Raw genomic sequence first — 20,560 nt, forward strand, 5'->3', positions numbered from 1 at the left:
CAACCCAGTATCGCTTTCCTGAATTGCCTTAGCAATTCTTTTTTAAATAGCTTTATTGTATTTTGCTTTTTACTTTATTTGCCTTTTCAACATCCAGTTGCGAACTCTTGACAACCAGATTAAGAAGTAATTAAATATTTTCAGAATGTATAAATATTAAAAATTCTTAGGGGAAAAAAATCTCATCTAGCCTTCAAAATCTAAATGTTCCTAATCTGTATCCTTTCTTTTCTGTTCTTATTCCTATTATTAAAGTTCAAGTTTGATTATTGTAATTGTCTTCAGATTGATCTCTACCAACTTTCTCTCCTTATTTCAGTCCATCCTACATACCAGTGCCAGACAATTCTTTCTAAAGTATAGTTTAATTTTATTTCCCTATTCAAAAACTTGTGGGGTTCTTAATTCTCTATTGTATCAAATAAAAATTCCACAGGCTAGTGAAAAGTATAAGTCTGTTTCTTGATACTTTTCTGAATATTATTCAGCTTGTGATTCCAAAATGGTGTATTCATTGTGCCTTGTATCTATTTGAATTTTCTGCTGGGCTTCACTTGTAACTGTGAAGATTCTAAATCTCTTCCCAAATTGATCTTTAATGATACCTCTTTTGCAAAGTCTTTCTGTTTCCACATAACCATCACAAAGTACTTTGTCCTTCTTTTATCTTCCTATTTCTATTTTCTTTTATACTACTGCTATTCGTAGATTTGTCTTCTTTCCCTTATTAGAATTTAATCCCCGTATGTCAAGAACTGTATGTACCCATCTTTGTATCTTCTGTTGCACTGAATACAATGTCTTACACTGAGTAAGTCCTTGGTAAGTATTTTTTAAGTAAATGGACTACATAAAGATCATTTTCTTGTTTGGATAAAGAGTATAGAAAATATACTGCCAGAAAAATCAATTTTTAAATCAAGAAATATATTTGTCAAATACAGAATCTTTGTAGTTTCGAATGTGTCAGGGACCAAGAAGAAGTTCTCATTCTGAGAACATTCTGACCTTTACGATAAGCAGCAGCGCCCCTCCCCGCTCCTGGCTGATAATTCTGACAATATGGCGCCTATGGTGCCGTCCCTGCTTCTCTTCCGGAACTTCACCTTCCCTCCAGCGCGAACTTGCACCCTATCAGGAGCCCAATAGAAGAACACAGCCAACCAGCCTGCACCTCGCCATACCCCTTATTCCCTCAGCATAAATACCCGTGAGAACAATAAAAATTTGTAGCTTGATCAGAATTCCTGTCTTGCTGTCACTCCCTGTGTCTCTCTATCACCCCCTTAAAATATGGCTATGAAAATATGGTCAATAATTTTATATAAGAAAGGGGGTGATAGAGGCTATGTGGCGAGGCGGGGGCGTGGCTTGCCCGAACAGGTACAGAGCTGGAGTGACAATCCCTCGGGAACTGCACCTGTCTTAGGTTGTCCGTGATAGAGCAACATCCTTACCCGTCATTGGATAATGAGGCTCTAGCCCTCATTTCCTGTCTTAGGTTGGTATGAGCTCTCACGAATCTTACCCGTCATTGGCTGTCCAGTTCAGCTCACAGGGGTGATGGTTTATTAAGATCTAATATTGATCAGATGTTGCACCATTGTGATCCATCATCTCCAGTCGATGGTAATGAACCTGAATAGGTTTCGCCTGTATAGCCTCAATTTGAGCTCTAAGAAAAGCCATGATCTTGTTGAATATCAAAGGACCTATAGATACAATAAGCAGCAAGCAAAGGAGGGGACCTAGGAAGGGAAGGAGATAGGGAAGGAGTCCACTGAATCCAGTCCATAGTGTATTATCAGCCAGTGCTCGTCGGCATTTTTCTAAGTCTTCCTGCAGCTGTTTGATCTTGTCCTTAACACGAATGAAAGTTTTCAGTCCTGTTCCCAGGCAGAAATTTGGAAGATGTTTTCATATAGAAAATTATTTAGGTGGGAAGGGGAAAAAAATAACAGAATGAATCAAACAACATTACCCTATGTAAATTTATGATTACACAAATGATACACCTTTACGCCATGTACAAACAGAGAAACAACATGTATCCCATTTGTTTACAATAAAAAAAAAGAAAATTATTTAGTAAAAATGTATCAGTATTGATTGGAAATATTTGCATGTTTACTTTACTCTCTCATCTCCATGAAAAAATAATATGCAAGACAGGTATGGTGGCACACACCTGAAATCCAGCTGTCAGAAGGCTGAGGCAGGAGGATTAGCAAGTTCAAAGCCAGCTTCAGCAATTTAGCAAGACCCTCTCTCAAATAAAGAATAAAAGGACTGGGGATGAGCACCCCTGGGTTCAATCCCTGGTATAAACAAACAAACAAACTCCAGGCATGGTGGTGCATATCTGTAAACCCAGGAACTTGGGAGGCTGAGGCAGGAAGATCTCAAGTTTGAGGTCAGCCTCAGCCACTTAGTGAGGCCCCAAGCAACTTGGTGAGATCCTGTTTCAAAATTTAAAGGCTTGGGAATGTAGCTCAGTGGTAAAGTGCCCCTGGGTTCAATCTCTGGTACCCCCACAAAAAGAACAATATGATAATTAAAACCTCAATTCTCTAGATTCAACTATAAATTCAGTTGGCAACGAAGACAAAAAACCATTTTATGCCAAATTAACTGTTGGACATTCCCAGCACTAGGGACATATACTTTGTCCTATTAAAGAGATAAACCATTAGGCTTTCACTTGGTCACTCCTTTAACATAATAAATACTTATTAAGTTGTTAATATATTTCCTACTGTTAAACCACATTCATATTCAGAAACAGAAATGGTGTTCAGAAGTGAGACTGACCCTTTATCCCAAAATTCAAATTGTTTATTGTCCTTGATTTTAGAAGGTAGGGGTAGATTTGGGGATTGTTCTAGATAAATTTTAATTAGAAAATTTAAAAGTTGGTACTTGAATGTCCAGTGTTTAGAAAAAGTTATTTATGTAGAATAGTTCTTTCTATGGAAATACATTAGGCACTTCTGTGACATGTTTTGCTATCCATTTCATACTGTTATACTGAGGTGAATTCTAAGTATACAAAAATCAACAAAAACAAACCATTGACAGTATAATCATTGCATTAGATAAGCAAAGCCCTTTGAGAGAGAAAGTAAGTAAAAAGTTGAAAACAATCAAAGCCCACTTTTTGAAATAGAATTTGTGTTCTTATTCATCATTTTTTTTAATGCTGTAAAACAGGTGATTTTTAGTATAAGAAGTTAATTGTAAAACAAAATTGCCATTGCCTCTTGGTAGAAAGTGAGCATACTTGTATTTTATATCTTTAATCCTTTTAGCCGTTCATTAAGTTGGTTTCTCAGTTAAATGCTGACTAATCTTGGTAAGAGATTTATTTAATAACTTGTAAGTATTGTGTGTATATATAGCATTAGCATAGTTAAATACCTCCCTGCTGTAAAACACTGTAAAAAATAATATTGTGAATTACTTTTGGTGAATGCTCAGTTGGAAGTAGTAGTAGAATTAGAAGGAATTTTCGAAGGGAACACTATGAGAGTTTATAGTAGGAAATCTGTGAATTAGAGTAGAACTCATGACTTGACCTGTAAGTGACAGATAAGAGGGATATAAATAGAAATAATTATAATGGACTCTTTCAGTCTATAGACTGAATGTATGTAAGTGTACTATGTTAGTGTGCATACATACTTATGCACACTTAGATATCTTTACTCTTTAACAGAGCTAAAGATTAAAACCGACTAGATTATTGGTTCAGGCTTTATGAGCAAAATATCATTTTGAATAGGAAGATTCATTATTTAAAACAAATTGAAGTGTAGCATCTGGCCATTTTACTTCCTAATAACAACAGAGAATTCATGTTCAGAGAATTAAATTTTTTTTGCCAAAAAGGAGTGGCAGATTTCTAGGGATTCAATGATATTTTTCCCTTTAACCTGTATTCCACAATAGAAAGAAAAGAAAGATGATTTTTTTTCCTTTTTAAGTTAAGGGGGCAAAAGTTAAAATGGGGAAGAAGAAAAGGGACCTAAAATATGTGGGTAAGAGATTGTTTAAATTGAAATTATCTTTTATTGTGAGCAAAAAAAAAAAAAAAAAAAAAGCAAAAGGGAATCAGATCCCTGAGGGGAAAAAAAAGGAGTTGGTAGAGAAAGATATTAGAGTCAGAGGTTTCTTGTGCAAGCCAAGATCTGGTGAGGCCAAAGAGACTCTGTTTTCTTTACCCTCTTTCCCTCCCTCCCTCCCTCCCCCCTTCCTTCCTTCCTTCCTTCATTCCTTCCTTCCTTCCTTCCTTCCTTCCTTTCCTACAATAATGGAGAAAGGTAAGGGCAGAGCTAATGGGAGAGGGAGAACAGCCTCAGTACATTCACATTTACAGATGTTTGCAGGTCAGGTAGAGATAATAGAAAATGCAACATGCAGATATATACTTATAAAAAAAATTTATGCAGTGGTAAATGTTCAATTACTTTAAATTGTCACCACTGTGTTTATCAGTCATATGATTTAATCTTGCATTGCTTTTCATTTTAGTCATGGGGATACTTTGTATTTCCACCAAAGGAGTGTGTTCAGACTAATATTACATATAGGGGAGAAAGTTCAGACTGTGGGAAAGCACCTTTTAAACACTTACTTTTCTTTTCTCCAGGAGACTTTAGGTGTTGTAAGAAAACCATCATGTTTTAAGTCTTTCTATCTTTTAAGGAAATCATTGTGATAGATGGTAGTATTGAGGTTAAAATCTTTTTAAAAAGATTGTATTCCTTTCTTGTTCTTCTTTTATATACCTTTATTATTAATTCTTTTATGTGGTGCTGAGGATCAAACCCAGTGCCTTACATGTGCTAGGCAAGTGCTCTACCAGTGAGCCACAACCCCAGTCCAAACATTAAAATCTTTAGAAGCAAAAGGGGATCAATTGGCAAAGATTTGCTGAAGTTGTCTCTAAGGACATACTTTTCTCTGAGAACATTGTTGAATGTCATGTTTCAAGGTTATTCCTAGGGGGGAATAGAGGTAAGTAGTTTACTCTGATAACGCCCTTCCCACTCATTATGGTTTTTTTTTTTAATATATACCCTCCCTTCTCTTGATATTCCCCTTATTCTTTTAAAATCTCATTTTCCTCAACTGGAAGGGATTCTAATGATGTCTATACCTCTGCCATTCAAACAATGTAATGCTTTAGATCAGTGAAATTACCTATTCAGAAAGTCTTGTGTTCAGGATAAGTAAATGAGTGAGCTTTGAGAGTCCCCAAATTTGAGAATACTACTATGCTATATAATTTGTATCAGAAAATGCTGTAAAATATAATTGAAAACCAAAGACCTTAGTGGGAGTTATTTCATCTGTGCCCAGACAGCAAAGTCACATAGAGTTGGGGAAGTTGGGACTTTGCAAACAGTCTTTGAATGATCTTTACACCATCTTATTTATTTCACAGAACATGCTATCCTAATGTGTGCCTTAGTAAATGATGCTCTACTTGTCTTAGACCCTCAGAATCATTACTGGTAGTCCTGAAGTTATCTTAATTTGGGAAAAATTTTTGTTTCAACTTTAAAATAATCACATTCTATTTATTCTGTCTTCCTGCCCTGCTCAGTGTGTGTGGTCTGTGTGCATATGGATGTGTCCCAAGAATAAGCATTTATGTTATTGTCTCAAATCCTTATGATGGGGAATTGTTAGGAGGGTGGAAAAAACCTAAGAGGGGAGAATGGGAATTCCTAGTTGACTATAGGATTGTGGTTAACTGAGGTGGTAGATAGTTTTTTCAAGGATGGAAGTAGTTAGATGATGACAAAAAGCAAGTATAAAAGAAATATAGAAGTGTAAAGAGATATTTTAGAGAATGTTGAGTGTGTTAGAGTCAGTATATTTTTATAGACCTATTTATTTTTTGGCATAACTTGAAAAATCTGTCTTCACAGTAGTAATAAAGCAATTATTAAAACTCACTGAAGAAACTCATAACTCATCCATTCTGTATTATTTGGAACTTGACACATTTCAGCGTTGCATATAGTGTAGTAAGTCAGAAAATGGATCAAAATCTAAAGGAATTCTTGTGCATTTGTGAAATCATCTTGGGAAAATTTCATATTCTATGCTAATGTTTTAGTTTTTTTCTAATTTAACAGCATTTTATATTTGAATAAGAAGTAGTATGTAGTTTCTTTGTTTTTGTTTTGTTTTTTTTGTTTTTGTGGTACTGAGAATTGAACCAAGGGTACTCTACTACTGGGTTACATCCTTAGCCTTTTATTTTTTATTTGAGACAGGGTCTCACCAAGTTGCCATGCTGGCCTTGACCTTGTGATCCCCCTGCTTCAGCTTCCCAAATAACTGGGATTACAGGCTTGCACTACTGTGCTAAGATGTAGTTTCATGTAGTGAGACTTTTGATTAATAGTTCTTGTATAAAACAGAAGGAAGGATAATAGATTTCTTGAATTAAAATACCTACTTTCACCTAGGCATTGTTTTATATTTTCATTAAGAATTTTTTATTTCTAATTTTAGTATTTACTCCACATTTGATGAAAGACCTCATTCTTTCAGTTTGTGTATTTTAAAAGGTTAACATGGTGACTCTTTTAGGAGACTGATCAGTCCATCAAAATACTTCTATTCCCCTTTTGCCTCTGGAAAGACTGCTTCACAGTCTTATAACTAAAATGTGTATAGCAAACCAAGAGGCAGTAAATTTGTGCAAAACAGCAACTTACTGCTTTAATTAAATAATTTAAAAAGCAGGGCCAGTATTAATAAATTCATTTTCCAGTGTTAGGTGTAATATTTAAATCCACCATGACTTTTTTTTTTTCTGTTGAGTGTTGTATAACCTTTTGAAACAAAACCTGTTCTCAATTTAAAGAATTATATAATGCATAATACATTTGTGTTTATATTTTCTTTTTTTCTTAAGTAAAAGAGTAGTTTATTGTGCAGAGTTGTTTTTTGTGGTGACATAATAAAGGGAAGTAGACTCTCCTGGGATCATTAAGGAAAAGTAGGCCAATACAGGAAGGTGGTTGTGATTTCAAGAATACATTTTTATATTAGATGTTCTTGAAAGCATGAAGCAGCCTTGGAAAATGCTCAAACAATTACTGTTGGAATCACCTTTTAAAAAAAATTAGATCTTTGAAATAAGAGAATGGTGAGATAAAACTACAAATGAAAAGTTAAAGTGCCAATTAGATTGTAAGTATTCAACATTTCTCCCACTTAGAGTAGATCTATGAAAACATTTCTTTGAAACCTAAATAATTTGAGCCATAATCTAATAAAATATGTCATATTTTTATTACTATATTATTTATAATATTTCAAAGGAAACAGAATCTTTAGCTTAATCTGTAATAGTAAATTATTGGGAAATTTGGCTTGACATACCAACAGATGTGTTTTCTTGATTCTAGGCTGAGGTTGGTGGTTAGTGGTTTATTGTTCCTGTGATTGGCATTAAAAGCCTTATTTCACAGCTTGCAGTGAGGAACTATTGGGTAAAGAGTGGCTGTGTTCCACAAACTAAATTCAAAAGTGTCAATCAAGGTCTCACATAGGTTACTTAGAGAATGAGTTTTCTTACTGATTTCACCAAATGTCGCCTCATGCTGTCTTTGATTGGCACAGCCTGGCAGGGAGGATGGATGAATCTGTCACCGGCTGGTTAATTGTGTTGCTGGTCTCAGTCTGACATCAGGTCTTTGACTCTTAAATGGCTCAATACAAAACAAATTAGCAGATTGTAGTCATATTTCTCATTCTATATGCTTTGACTTTGTTGAATGCAGTCCATAAATCATATTGACTGACACACAAGTAAATGATGAAAGCTGCTTTTGAGACATGAATCTAGAAAGCAGCACTGTGAAGGTGCATGGAAGGATGCATATGGTTAACCCTTTGGGAATTTCCTAGGAGCCAATGTCTCTTTACCACAATTGTTCTTAGAAGAAAAGCTTTTGGGTAATGCAAAAAGGATCTAATATGTCAGCAGATTCTCTTTTACAAGTGCCTTTGAAATATAAGAAGTTTGTCTAAGGGTTTTCTCTCTTTGCAAGTTGTTTTTCAGCAAAATGTTAGAGCAGTGTAAAAACATAGTTACCCTTAAAACTTAAGCAGGTGTTTTTACTTATTTATTGAATTTTGTGTTTTTAAGAGAAAAAAATGTTAATAATAGTTGCAATTAATTTTTCAGATGAGGGCAGGACAAATTTCTACGTGCTTAAAATTTATTAAATGTGCAATTTTTTTCAGTCAGTTATTTGGGCTTTGTTGTCAGGTTAAAAAACAGATCATCTCTAATAAAAATTACTAGTTTTTAAAGATAATTGTAAAAATCCTAGATTGTTTTATTTTAGGAAATGACATTATTAAAAGCATCAACAATAATAACAATAATAGTATTCAAAGAGGGGTGTTTAATTATATCAGAGTATTGCAGGACCATAAACATCAGAAATAGTCAAATATATTTTTTGGGTGTTCAAATTTTGGAGAGACTGGAATTTTTCTGTCTAAAAACAAGTAGTGGATGAAATGTAAGAATATTTGTACACATTCTATTGTTAGAAAGTAGGTACTTTAAAAAGTATGTAATCTAATAGAACATAATTTTTTAAATGGAAAGAATCTGAGTCTTTGATATTATTAACTTAAATTCTCTAGTAGGGAAGAATTTATTTCATTTGAAAAAAATTATAAAATATTTTATGAATCTTTCAAACTTCTTTGAGAACAATAAGCCTGTATTTAATATGCCTAATCAAAAGAAATTCAGTATTAGGATTTTATTATTGTATGTAACTTAAACATGTATTTTCATGACCTATTTCTACATTTTATGGAATAACTTTATCTCTACTCTAACCATCATTTTCAGCTCCAGTTACACATATGGGTGTGTGTGTGTGTGTGTGTGTGTGTGTGTGTGTGCGTGTGTATATACGTACATATATACATATATATATATGTAGCCTCTGAATCTATTTTAAATTTTAAAGGTTCACTGAAAACAATACTACTTATATTGTGTGGTGTGTTTGCTTATGAAATGAATTTAATAATAAATTTTGCAATTTATTAATCTGCTTTTGTAGTGAGTATATTATAGTAGCAACATAAATAGGACGTGGAGCTGATTTGATGGAGAAATAAATTAAACTAAAATGTAGTAGTTGTTCCATTAGGTCAAAATGACATTTCCATTTTCTCAAACCTATTGCATTGTAATTAAATGACTGGTCATTGATTTCTTCTTTTTCTGCTTTTATCCCCCCCTCCCATTCATATTGGTATTATTCTGCTTGGGGAATGGAGCTGCATGTCTCCCAGACTAATTCCTTTTAGGTTTGGGGATCTTGAAGCATGCTGGGTTTTTCATTGTTTGTTACATTCCTCTTTGGCAGTTCATCAGTATCTGTCAAGTATATTGTTTGCATCAGCTTTTATCTCTGAAGTTTTTGATTGAGAAATTGACATTCCATTTCAGTTTTCTACTGTGCATAATGTCTAAATGCTAAAGAATCATTCATAAAAGTTCTTTGTTTCCAGTGTGGTTTTTAATGTGTTAACAAATGTTCTAACAAATGTGAAAATATATTTATGTTCTTTATTACCTTCAAACAAATCCACATAAACATTTTTGTACATGTTTATTGTAGCCCTTATATTTTGAAGATATTTTTCATGATTGTAGCTTTATTGACCTTTGTGTTAGGTAGGAAGAACACTAATTATTAAATGGCAATGGTTAAATAGTTATTAGTGGAAATGAAGCAAAACATGGCTTGTCTTCCAAAAGTCATTATTTCAAACCATATACATAGATCTCGAATTCTATCATCAAATTGCCAAATCACATAATGGCTAGAGGTAGCCATCTTAGGAGCAGTATTGTACTAGAATATTTTATCTAAAAGAGTCTTTAAAATATTTTATTTTAAACTTCTACTTCAAATACAAAAAGACTTTTAAAAGAAACAGTTTATACTAAAAGTGATGTAGTGTTGTAATTTATCCATGTAATCTAGAGGCTGAACGTTAAAAATTATCATTTTTAAGAAAACCTACAGCTATCTATAAACATTCATGAAGTTTCAGGACCTTATTAAGTAGAAAATATTTTTAAATGATATATACCACAGTAAAATAAAACCATAAGCATATGTAGTTTACTTAACTACTTATTTTTAAATTACTAGATGATTTTAAAACTCAGTTTCTAAAACTAAATACATATCTGTACTTCAGTTTGAAGTCATACTGGTAAGCAAGCCTTTTTTTCCCCCATCAGTAATTGAAGCTGTGCCACAGACAAATGTTCTGAGTAGAAGTAAAGACTTATGTCTTGGGAGGGGTGGGGGGGAAGGGAAAAAAATAACAAAATGAATCAAACAACATTACCCTATGTAAATTTATGATTACACAAATGGTATGCCTTTACACCATGTACAAACAGAGAAACAACATGTATCCCATTTGTTTACAATAAAAAAAAAAAGGACAAGGAAGAGAGAAAACTGAAAAAAAAAAAGACTTATGTCTTAAGTACATTTTAAATTTTAGATAGTTTAAATAGTAATAATAATAAATTACACCATTAACTTTCTTTATTCTGGTTTAGTTAAATATATAGAGGAGAACTTAGAGAGCATTATATGGAAAAGTATTTTTTAGTGTGATGGTGATTTTGTCATAAATGTCATATTTTAATGTGTCATATTTTAATATTAAATATCTAATATTTAAAAAAATTTTAACATCTAATATTTAATATTAGATATTTTAACTTCTATTTCAGTTTTCTTTTGTGCAATTAGATCTTTAATATCCTGAGAAAAATGAGGGAACTAAGAATATTAATTTTAATTCTTATAATAAAAAAGACAGCCATTTAGAATACAGAAACAGAAAAGCCAATAATCACTATTGTACCAACAAAAAAGATTGCCAGCTATATAATTTTTGTGGTATTTTATAGTTCATTTCTGTATTTGCTTATTTGCTTTTTTGGTTTGGTTGTTTGTTTTAAACAGGGGAAAGTTGCCCAGACAGCTTGCATGTCAGCCTGCCAGCATCTGTCAACATCCTTGATGCAAATGCTACTGGATAGTGAGTTAAAACAGATAAGCATGGGAGCTGTTCAGCAATTTAACTTGGATGTCATACAGTGTGAATGTAAGTACCATATTGGTTAGTTCATGCATTTCAAGGAATGTATGTTCAAATTATATGGAAAAAATAACATACACTGGTAGTAGGATATTTTGAAGAAGGAAAGAGTCTAATTTAACTAAACTTCTGGCAGCCTAATAAGTAGGACTAACTTCTTTATAGGCAGAGCAAAATATGTCAGTTTCATATTCAAGGTTTCTAGAGAGAGGAACTGAAATGGTACTTGAGATTGGGATAATTAAAAAGATGACTGATTATCCCCATTATTTCTTTCTCTGGTCATTCTTGCCTTTTTGCCAGGACTTTCTTAATGTTTGTCATAAATGAATGAGATGATTGTAAGCTTGTCACTTTTACTTTTTTCTATAACTTTTTAGATATTTGGTATAAGGATAATCTTAAGACCCTGCATACCAAATGAAGTGTCTGAATTTTTGTTTTTCCTTCCCAAAGATTTCTCAAGTCTTTATAGTTGCCATTATTTTTTACTTTATTTTGTTTAGGTACTAAGGTTCTTATATTCCATAATCTAGTATTGACATTAGCTAATCAGTTTCAAAACTGATTTGGTTATATGTGTGTTATTGACCTTGTTATATGTGCTTCTGGATATGGGTTTTATCAACCCTTAAATTATAACTTTTTAAGTACAGAACATGAGTATACATTAGCAGTTTTCAAGCAGTGCTTTCAAATGAGTAATTCTTTGTTGACAGTTCAGTTAGTCACCTTCATTGACAGATTGAAAGTCAGTGGGGCACAAGAAGGATTATAAAATACTTGTCTGAGGAAATATTTGCAATAATATATTCTTTGTGAAATATATTTAAAAATTAAATGTCAGCAGTCTATAACTGAAGCAGGAGTGACACTTCTTTTTTCCAACAGGATCAAATATTTGTGTGCCCAATGTGTATAAGCGCTCTGCTAAAAAAAAAAAAAAAAAATCATTTTTTTAGGAAGTGTTTCCAATTTTTTCTTACTGGAAAAACTTTCTTTATCAAATAAAACTAGCATTTACGAAATATTTATTTTGTATTTGCAAAAATATTTGCAAAAAAAAAACCCGCTTTAAAAATTTTTACAAGCTTCTAAGCTCAAATTGTTATTCTATAAATAGATTGAAACTGATTTCCTTCCTTCCTTGCTTCCTTCCTTCCTTCCTTCCTTCCTTCCTCTCTCCCTCCCTCCCTCCCTCCCTCTCTCTTATTGAACCCAGGGCCTAAGACATACTAAGTGTTTGTTGTACTTCTGAGCTATAATGCAGCTGAAAACTGATTTCTAAAAGTTTTTAAAAAGTTGCCTTATTCCAGGTATGGTTGCACACACCTATGATCCCAGTGACTCAGAAGGCTGAGGCAAGAGGATTACAAGTTCAAGTCCAGCCTAAGCAGTTTAGCAAGGCCCTCAGCAACTTAGTGAGACTCTATCCCAAAAAAATAAAAAATAAAAATAAAAAGGACTGGGACATAACTCAGTGGTAAAATGCCCTATATTAAATATCCAGTACAAAAAAAAAAGTTTCTTATGAGAGTGTTCTGGTATGACATTGCTTATATACATATTTTACATTAATATTGCTTGAAACATTTTGTATTACTACATCTCCAGGGTGACTTAAAAATAATTAGGTGGTTGAACTCTTTGTTGGTGTTTGGTTATTTCTTCTTAATTAGATTTATTGCCAGATGATAAAAATTACTGTTTGATTAGGTAACTTCAGTGTCTAAATCTCTCTGTCCTTACTTCTGCATGAAGGATAGCCCAACTATACTTTGAAAAAGGCGCATCCCTTCCTCCCCCAAATCTTTGCCTCACTCTTCTGTCATGGTGATCCTTTCTGATTTCACTCATTACTTTGGGCAGAATTACCAAAGGCTCCTTTTTAAATGTCGATGTTTTCTTAAAGGACTAATCTCTTGAAGAATACCAAGGAGGACCCTGAGTATGAGTTATAACTCTTTTAAGAGAGTCTGGGGCGAAGTGCAAGAGGGATCAATCCCAACCTGTTGGGGGTTAAGGTTCTGGCACTGGAGACATGGAAAGGAAGGGACCAAGACACAAAGAGAAACCATAGAAGACAACAACTTGACTTCCTTTTAAGATTTTCCCTTTGGTTGACTCTACCTCTTAATGCTTATTATTACCATAATCATTACTTTTCTTTGGGTGGAGGTACCGGGGATTGAACTCAGGGGCACACGACCACTGAGCCACATCCCCAACCATATTTTGTATTTTATTTAGAGAGAGGGTCTCACTGACTTGCTTAGTGCCTTGCTTTTATTGAGGCTGGCTTTGAACTCACAATCCTCCTGCCTCAGCCTCCTGAGTTGCTGGAACTACAGGTGTGCGTCACTGCATCCAGTGCAACTTTTTAATAGTGTCATACTTTCAGTAATCAGTGAACAAATATAAATTGATTATATTTTCATGTTTATTTCACTACTTGTGATGTTAAATTTTTTTTTGTTTTTCCCAAAAGGCACCTTTTTACTTTAAGTAGTGTGGTATAAATAATGGAGTCCCATACTCTTTTCTACTGCAGAAGAAACTTACATTCCCAACTCATGGCTTTCAAGTGATTGACACATAAATCATTTAAAAATGAACAGTAACTGGGCATGGTGACACACACCTGTAATCTCAGTCACTCAGGAGGCTAAGGCAGGAGGATCACAAGTTTAAAGCCTGACTCAGCAATTTAGTAAGGCCTGAAACAACAAAGCAACTTAGTGAGACCTTGTCTCAAAAAACAAAAAACACAAAACAAAAAACCAAAAAAAAAAAAAAAAAAAAAGGGAGGGGGATGCTGGAGATGTGGTTCAGTGGTTAAGCACTCCTGGGTTCAATCTCTGGTACCAAAAAAAAAAAAAGTAACTTTGTCTAATGAATATGTTAAGAGATTTTTAAACTAAATTTTCATTCTATTTTAAGTAATTTTTTACTTGTTTTTCAAATCTAGAAAAAAGCAGTTTGTATACAAAGTTTATTTTCAGTACTAATTAGTATGTATGTTGTCTACGTATTGGGTCAGGGAAAGAATATAGGAAGAGGAATTTGGCTAGGTAGAAGGAAGGCTAAAGTACATGGTAAATTTGTGAAGAGAAGGAGTCTGATTACGATGAAAACAACTGGGATATGGAGGAGGAGAAAGGTAGTTCAGATGAAGAATACTAGAAGCTAAAAAGAGTGTTGAGTTTCACTGCCAGCCTGATGATAACACACAAACTCACATATTCTTCCACCTTGAAATCCTCTCTAAAATAACCCTACAGTGTAGCTGTCCGGATATTCTTTGAACATCCAGTTTGGGAGATTAGCTACTCATTAGAAACTTTTTCCATGTGATGTATTGCTCTATTAATAGATTGCATTGAGCTGAAAGCACTTTTTCTCTAAACTTCTTGATAGACCTAGTTCTGTCTTCAGGCTAGAGTTACCAATAGTTCATATTGTGCCTGTTTGCAAATTAAAGAAAATATTCTCACCAAAAGGAAAAAAACTCTGTCCTTTATATGAGTTAGAGAAAATATAGCCATTTTTCCAGCTGGTCTCAATCCTTACCAAGTCATGTGACTTGTTGAGTGAACTATAAACTGAATTTCAGCTCTCTTCTTCCTCCCTTTCTCTTCCTCTAGGCTTCTGTGTATAGGAAATAGCCTAACAACTATATGTGGCAGTCTGCTTAGAGTCATACAGAAAAAAAAAAAAAAAATCCTCGTCTATAAGCTAGTTATATAATATATTAAAATGACTCTTATATCCCTCTGAACTTCTGAAGACCAGACACTAACAGTTCTTTTGTTCTCATATATGATTTTAGATCCTGTGCTCTTTTTTTTTTTTTTTTTTTTTTTTTAACAAACTGGCTTGACTGTCTTTCTGTTTAATGTCAGCATCTAATCCCTCAGGTGTAGGGGAACCAGTGTAATATGTAGGTGGTCTATCCAATCATTATTTTATAATCTTTATTAATGAAGCCCAAACTGTTATGAATTGTTTTGGTGGCCAGAGTATACTTAAGTCAATGAAACTGTAGTGTACTAAAATCTGTGCATCTTTTTCTTTTGTTGTGCTTACTAAGCTCTGGGGGTTTCATTGTTGTTATTTATAGGAATGGGGATTGAACTCAGGGCCTCCTGCCTGTACTAGGCAAATGTATCCCATAGCTAGCCTGTTAAGATCTTTTTTACATTACAGATTAATATCATCTATAGATTTTAATCATTCTGTCCACATAATTAACAAGGTCATTTCCAGAATGTTGGGCAAAACCTGTTATTAATATTCTGAGATACTATATATATTGGTTCTCAAAACATGGTCCCCAGATGAATAGCAGTAGTATCATCTGGGAATTTATTAGAAATACAAATTCTTTAGCCCCACCTGCTGAATTGGGAATTCTGGGAATAAAGCTCAGTAATTTGTTGGAATAGGCCCTCCAGGAGATTTCTAAAGCACAATAAAGTTTGAGAACCACTGTATTACCAGAACCTCCCCTTCATATCAACTTAGATCCATTATTCAGAATTTTATGAGTACGTTGTGGTTTCTTAATCAGTTTCTAATCCCATAAGTGAACCTAATTTATAGTTTAGTGTTTTACCCAAAATTGAGTCACCTTGTCAGATAACCTGCTAGCACATAGAGCTAATACCCTACCATTGAATTTTCTTCATCTATCTAATTACCCTTTCAAAGAAGAAAATGATACTATTCTGATTCTTCATAACCCCAAACTGACTCATAGTAATCACTTTTTTTTTAAGACTCCATGAAACCATTGTATAATAGTCTGCTTGGTTCCCAAGATTCATGTAAAATCCCACTAGTCTGTGGTCTATTAGCAAGTGATCCAGAGTCCATGCAAATTAGATAACAGGAATTGAACTTAGAGTGGAGACCATGAATCACCAAAGATCCTGGACAACTCAGGAAAGACACTAAAAGAATTTGAACAAAAGGAAGTGAGTTTAGTACCAAGTATGAAATATAAGCATCAAGAGTGCCCTTTATTCTGAGTTAGATATTTCTTTTATTTGGTTTAGTCAGGAAGCAAAATATTTACTTTACCATCCTTATTACTTTGTTAAAACATTTTACATATATTCCTTAGGCTTCAGAGTGTCAATTCTCAGGTAAAAACAAATAGCACATCTGGATGAAATGCAAGAGATGGAAAATTGGAAATAATTCAGTTGCTGACAAATTATTATGTACCAACGTCAGTCATGTGCTTTTTTTTTTCTCCTCCCTGATGTTTTTTGTTATCCATTTTTCATTCAATAGCATATTAATTAGTCTCCAGGTGTTGGAGTAATTTCTCTTTTTTATTTTTTCATTGATTTCTACTCAATCCATTATGATCTGATAGAACACAAGGCAGCATCTCTATTTTTTTGCATTTCCTAAGGGCTGCTTTGTGGCATAACATATGGTCAATTTTCGAGAAGGTTCCATGTGCTGCTGTGAGGAAAGTGAGTCCGCTTGTTGATGGATGGAATATTCTATATATGTCTATTAAGTCTAGGTTATTGATTGTGTTATTGAGTTCTATGTTTTCTTTGGTTGGATTTTGTTTAGAAGATCTATCTAGTGGTGATAGCAGTGCATTAAAGTCACCCAGAATTATTGTGTTGTGGTCTATGTGATTCCAGAAATTGAGAAGAATTTGTTTGATTTACAGGGATGCACCATTGTTTGGGGCATAAATATTTACTATTGTTATGTCTTCCTGATTTATGGTTCCCTTAAGCAGTATGAAATGTCCTTCTTTATCCCTTCTGACTAACTTTGGATTGAAGTCCACTTTCTCTGATATAAGGATGGAAACCCCCGCTTTTTTACTGAGTCCATGTGCGTGGTAGGTTTTTTCCCATCCTTTCACCTTCAGACTGTGGATGTCTTTTTCTATGAGATGAGTCTCGTGCAGGCAGCATATTGTTTCTTTTTAATCCAGTCTACCAGTCTATGACTTTTGATTGATGAGTTTAGGCCATTAATGTTCAGGTTTATTATTGAGATATGATTTGTATTCCCAGTCATTTGGGCTTATTTTTCATTTTTTAGTTGGCTTGGTTTCTCCTTTGAGTGGTTTTTCTCCAAGGTAGTTCCTCCCTTTGCTGACCTACATTGTTGTTTTTCATTTCTTCCTCATGGAATATTTTGTTGAGAACATTCTGTAGTACAGGCTTTCGATTGGTAAATTCTTTTAACTTTTGTTTATCATGGAAGGATTTTATTTCATCTTCAAATCTGAAGGTTAGTTTTTTTGGGTACAGAATTCTTGGTTGGCAACCATGTTCTTTCAGAGCTTGAAATATGTTGGTCCAGGCCCTTCTAGCTTTTGGAGTCTGGGTTGAGAAGTCAGCTGCTATCCATATTGGTTTCCCCTTATATGTATTCTATGCTTTTCTCTTGCAGCCTTCAAAATCCTATCTTTATTTTGAATGTTAGGCATTTTCATTATAATATGCCTTGTTGTAGATCTGTTGTGTTTCTGTGCATTTGTTGTTCTGTAAGCCTCTTGTATTTGATTTTCCATTTCATTCTTCAGGTTTGGGAAATTTTCTGATATTATTTCATTGAATAGGTTGCTCATTCCTTTGGTTTGTTTCTCTGTACCTTCCTCAATCCCAATAATTCTTAAATTTGGTCTTTTCATGATGTCCCATAGTTTTGGAGATTCTGTTTATGATTTTCTACCATCTTCTCTATTTGGGCAACTTTATTTTCAAGATTAAATATTTTGTCTTCATTGTCTGAGGTTCTGTCTTCCAAGTGGTCTAGACTTTTGGTGATGCTTTCCATTGAGTTTTTTATTTGGTTTATTGTTTCCTTCACTTCAAGGATTTCCGTTTTTTTTTTTTTTTTTTTTTTTTTTTTTTGGAGAATCTCTATCTCTTTGTTGAAATGATCTTTTGCTTTCTGCAGGTGCTCTTTCAGCTTTTTGGTATTATCATTCATTGCCTGCATTTGCTCTCTTATCTCATCCTTTGCTTCACAAATCATCTTAACCATGTATAATCTGAAGTCCTTTTCTGACATTTCTTCTAAGATACTCTCATTGGATTCTATTAATATAGAATCTAGATTTGTTTGGATCATTTTCTTCCCTTTTTTTTTTTTTCATGTTGTTCATGTATCTTCCCCTCTAGCAGTGCAGATCTGGGGTATTGCAGATTTCCCCCTATAGGCTTATAGTTGCCATATAGGTTTCCAAAACACTTTCTTTAAGGGGAGATCAAGATTAGCAGTGCCCAAATCAGACACTATGCAATCCTAGACCAAATAGCTCATATGGGGACAATAACAAAATTGTCATAGTAAACAAAATGAGTTCAAATATTATCTTTGGTAAAACAAACAGGTTTGTAATAAGGTCTGCAGTTTCTAATGGAGGACAAAGAAGATGCAGAGGGATGTAGAATGTGGCTGTTAATGGGATAAGAAAAGAATATACAGAAATTCTAGAAAGTAGAAAGTTTGAGAGTGTAATCAAAAGAAATTGGATGTTAGCATGCAAAAAATAGACAAAGAGACTCTGAGGGAACAGGTAAACAAAAGGAAAAAAGAGCAAGACAAGTAAAGAAATAAAAACTTAAATTGTTTAAAAAGGAGAGAACAGAAAATCTACTGTGTAACAGTCATATACTAATGAAACCTCCCGCTGTTCAGTAGCCTGATGCATCAGCCATGTGCTTTTGATTTTTGTTTTTTTTAATTTTTTTTGATGAAGAAGAATTAACGTTAATCATCTACACACCCACTTACTTCTTCAAACAGTGTGTTGGTATAGTACTCTTTTTCCCAATGTTTCTTGCAATGAGTAACACATACTTGTGAAGTAAACTAACTAAGCCAAAATTTCAGTTATTATGAAATAGTTTTTTTTCTATGTTAATTGACATAAGAATATTCATTTATTCAAATGTTTAATGAGAACCTTTTACTTGTTAAACATTGGAAAACCAGAGATGAATAAGACTTCAGATATTTCATAGTCTCTTTGGCTGGGGAAGAGACAAATGCATTAAATGATTATAATAAAATATAACAACTTTTTTTTATAGAAATATATATTATATGTAAAGAGGGAGTGATTCATTCTACCTATCATGGGATTGGTGAAATTGATAACAATGAGAAGTGAAATTTGAGGTGGGTCTTTTAATGAGTAAATTTCACTGAAAGCAGGGAAGGGCATTCTGAGAAGAGGGAATGGCATAGAGACTGTGATGGGAGTGTGCTTAGGGAATCTTCAGGAAATTTCATGTGACTAGACAACAAGATGCCTGCTGAAATTATTAAAAGGCACAACTGAGAAAAATTAGACTCTTGAATGCTTTAACTTTATTTTATAAGCAGTAGGAATCTGATGAAACTTTTTAATCAGGACCATAATTGTATGAAATCTATATCAGAGAAAGTTAACTTTTGTGTTACATGGAAACTGAACTGAAACAAGGGAGAGACCAAAAGCAGGAAGACCTATAAAAAGACCCTTGAACTTCTTTGTGTGAAAGATAAAGGGAACTTGACCTTGGAAAATGGAAATGAAGAGGAGAGGATAGATTCTGACATTTTAGTGGAGGGAATATGTACATAAATAATTGGTGAATTGAGTAAAGATATAATTTATGTTAAGATGGTTAGAATCAGAGAAGCACACAATGAAAGAAACCTAAACAATGCATCCTATGGTTAGACAGTAGGGAATAAAAATGGAGAAAAAGGAAGGAGGAAAAGAAGAGATGAGATTTAACTATCAAGGATAGATAGTTCAATTAATGAAATTCCAGGCAACCTGCAGAATGCTGTAGTAAAAAGGTCTGTAAATATTTATTTGCTGAATAAATGATCAAATTAATGTCAGGATGTCAATCTATATTTGTCACTTCTAGAATTCTGCCTTTGTTGTCAAAAACTTAAGGCTCACTGATACTGCTGTTCTTCAAGTTAAGACCATTTAACTCCTGATGTAAACATAATGATTATTATTTATTACTCTCTTTAGAAAAGTCCTTCAAACCTTTGATAACTGTACAAATGACCTTTTAATTTTATCTGTTCTGAGCTAAACAGACATGATTTCTTTAATATTTCCTAGTGAAGTTATTTTTGTTCCCTTTGGATAGTTTCCTTTTTTCTTTTTTTTTTTTTTTAACTGCTTTTTTTTTTTTAACCCATGTTGGGTCCAATTTGATAAAATGTCTTGAGTTCAGAAATGTAAGCTCATATGAACTCACATAGAACTTTTCATTAAAATGTTTTCAATTAAGTTTTTTTTTTTTTCTTCTTTTTTTTAGTATGGGGATTGAACCCAGGGGCACTTAACCACTGAGCCACATCCCCAGCCCTATTT

General features: G+C 33.6%; 1 protein-coding gene across 5 annotated transcripts in view; it reads left to right on the forward strand.

Moving 5' to 3' along the window:
* The window catches only part of Exoc6 (exocyst complex component 6), a 185,457-nt gene that overhangs the window by 125,478 nt on the left and 39,419 nt on the right, over positions 1–20,560 (forward strand). For all 5 annotated transcript variants that reach the window (XM_047553573.1, XM_047553576.1, XM_047553578.1 and 2 more), the window contains one exon: positions 11,052–11,193. In XM_047553573.1, the coding sequence (XP_047409529.1) occupies positions 11,052–11,193 (142 nt within the window). The remainder of the gene's footprint in view (positions 1–11,051; positions 11,194–20,560) is intronic.

Source organism: Sciurus carolinensis, chromosome 5 (genome assembly GCF_902686445.1).
Source record: "Sciurus carolinensis chromosome 5, mSciCar1.2, whole genome shotgun sequence".
Taxonomy (NCBI): Eukaryota; Metazoa; Chordata; class Mammalia; order Rodentia; family Sciuridae; genus Sciurus; species Sciurus carolinensis.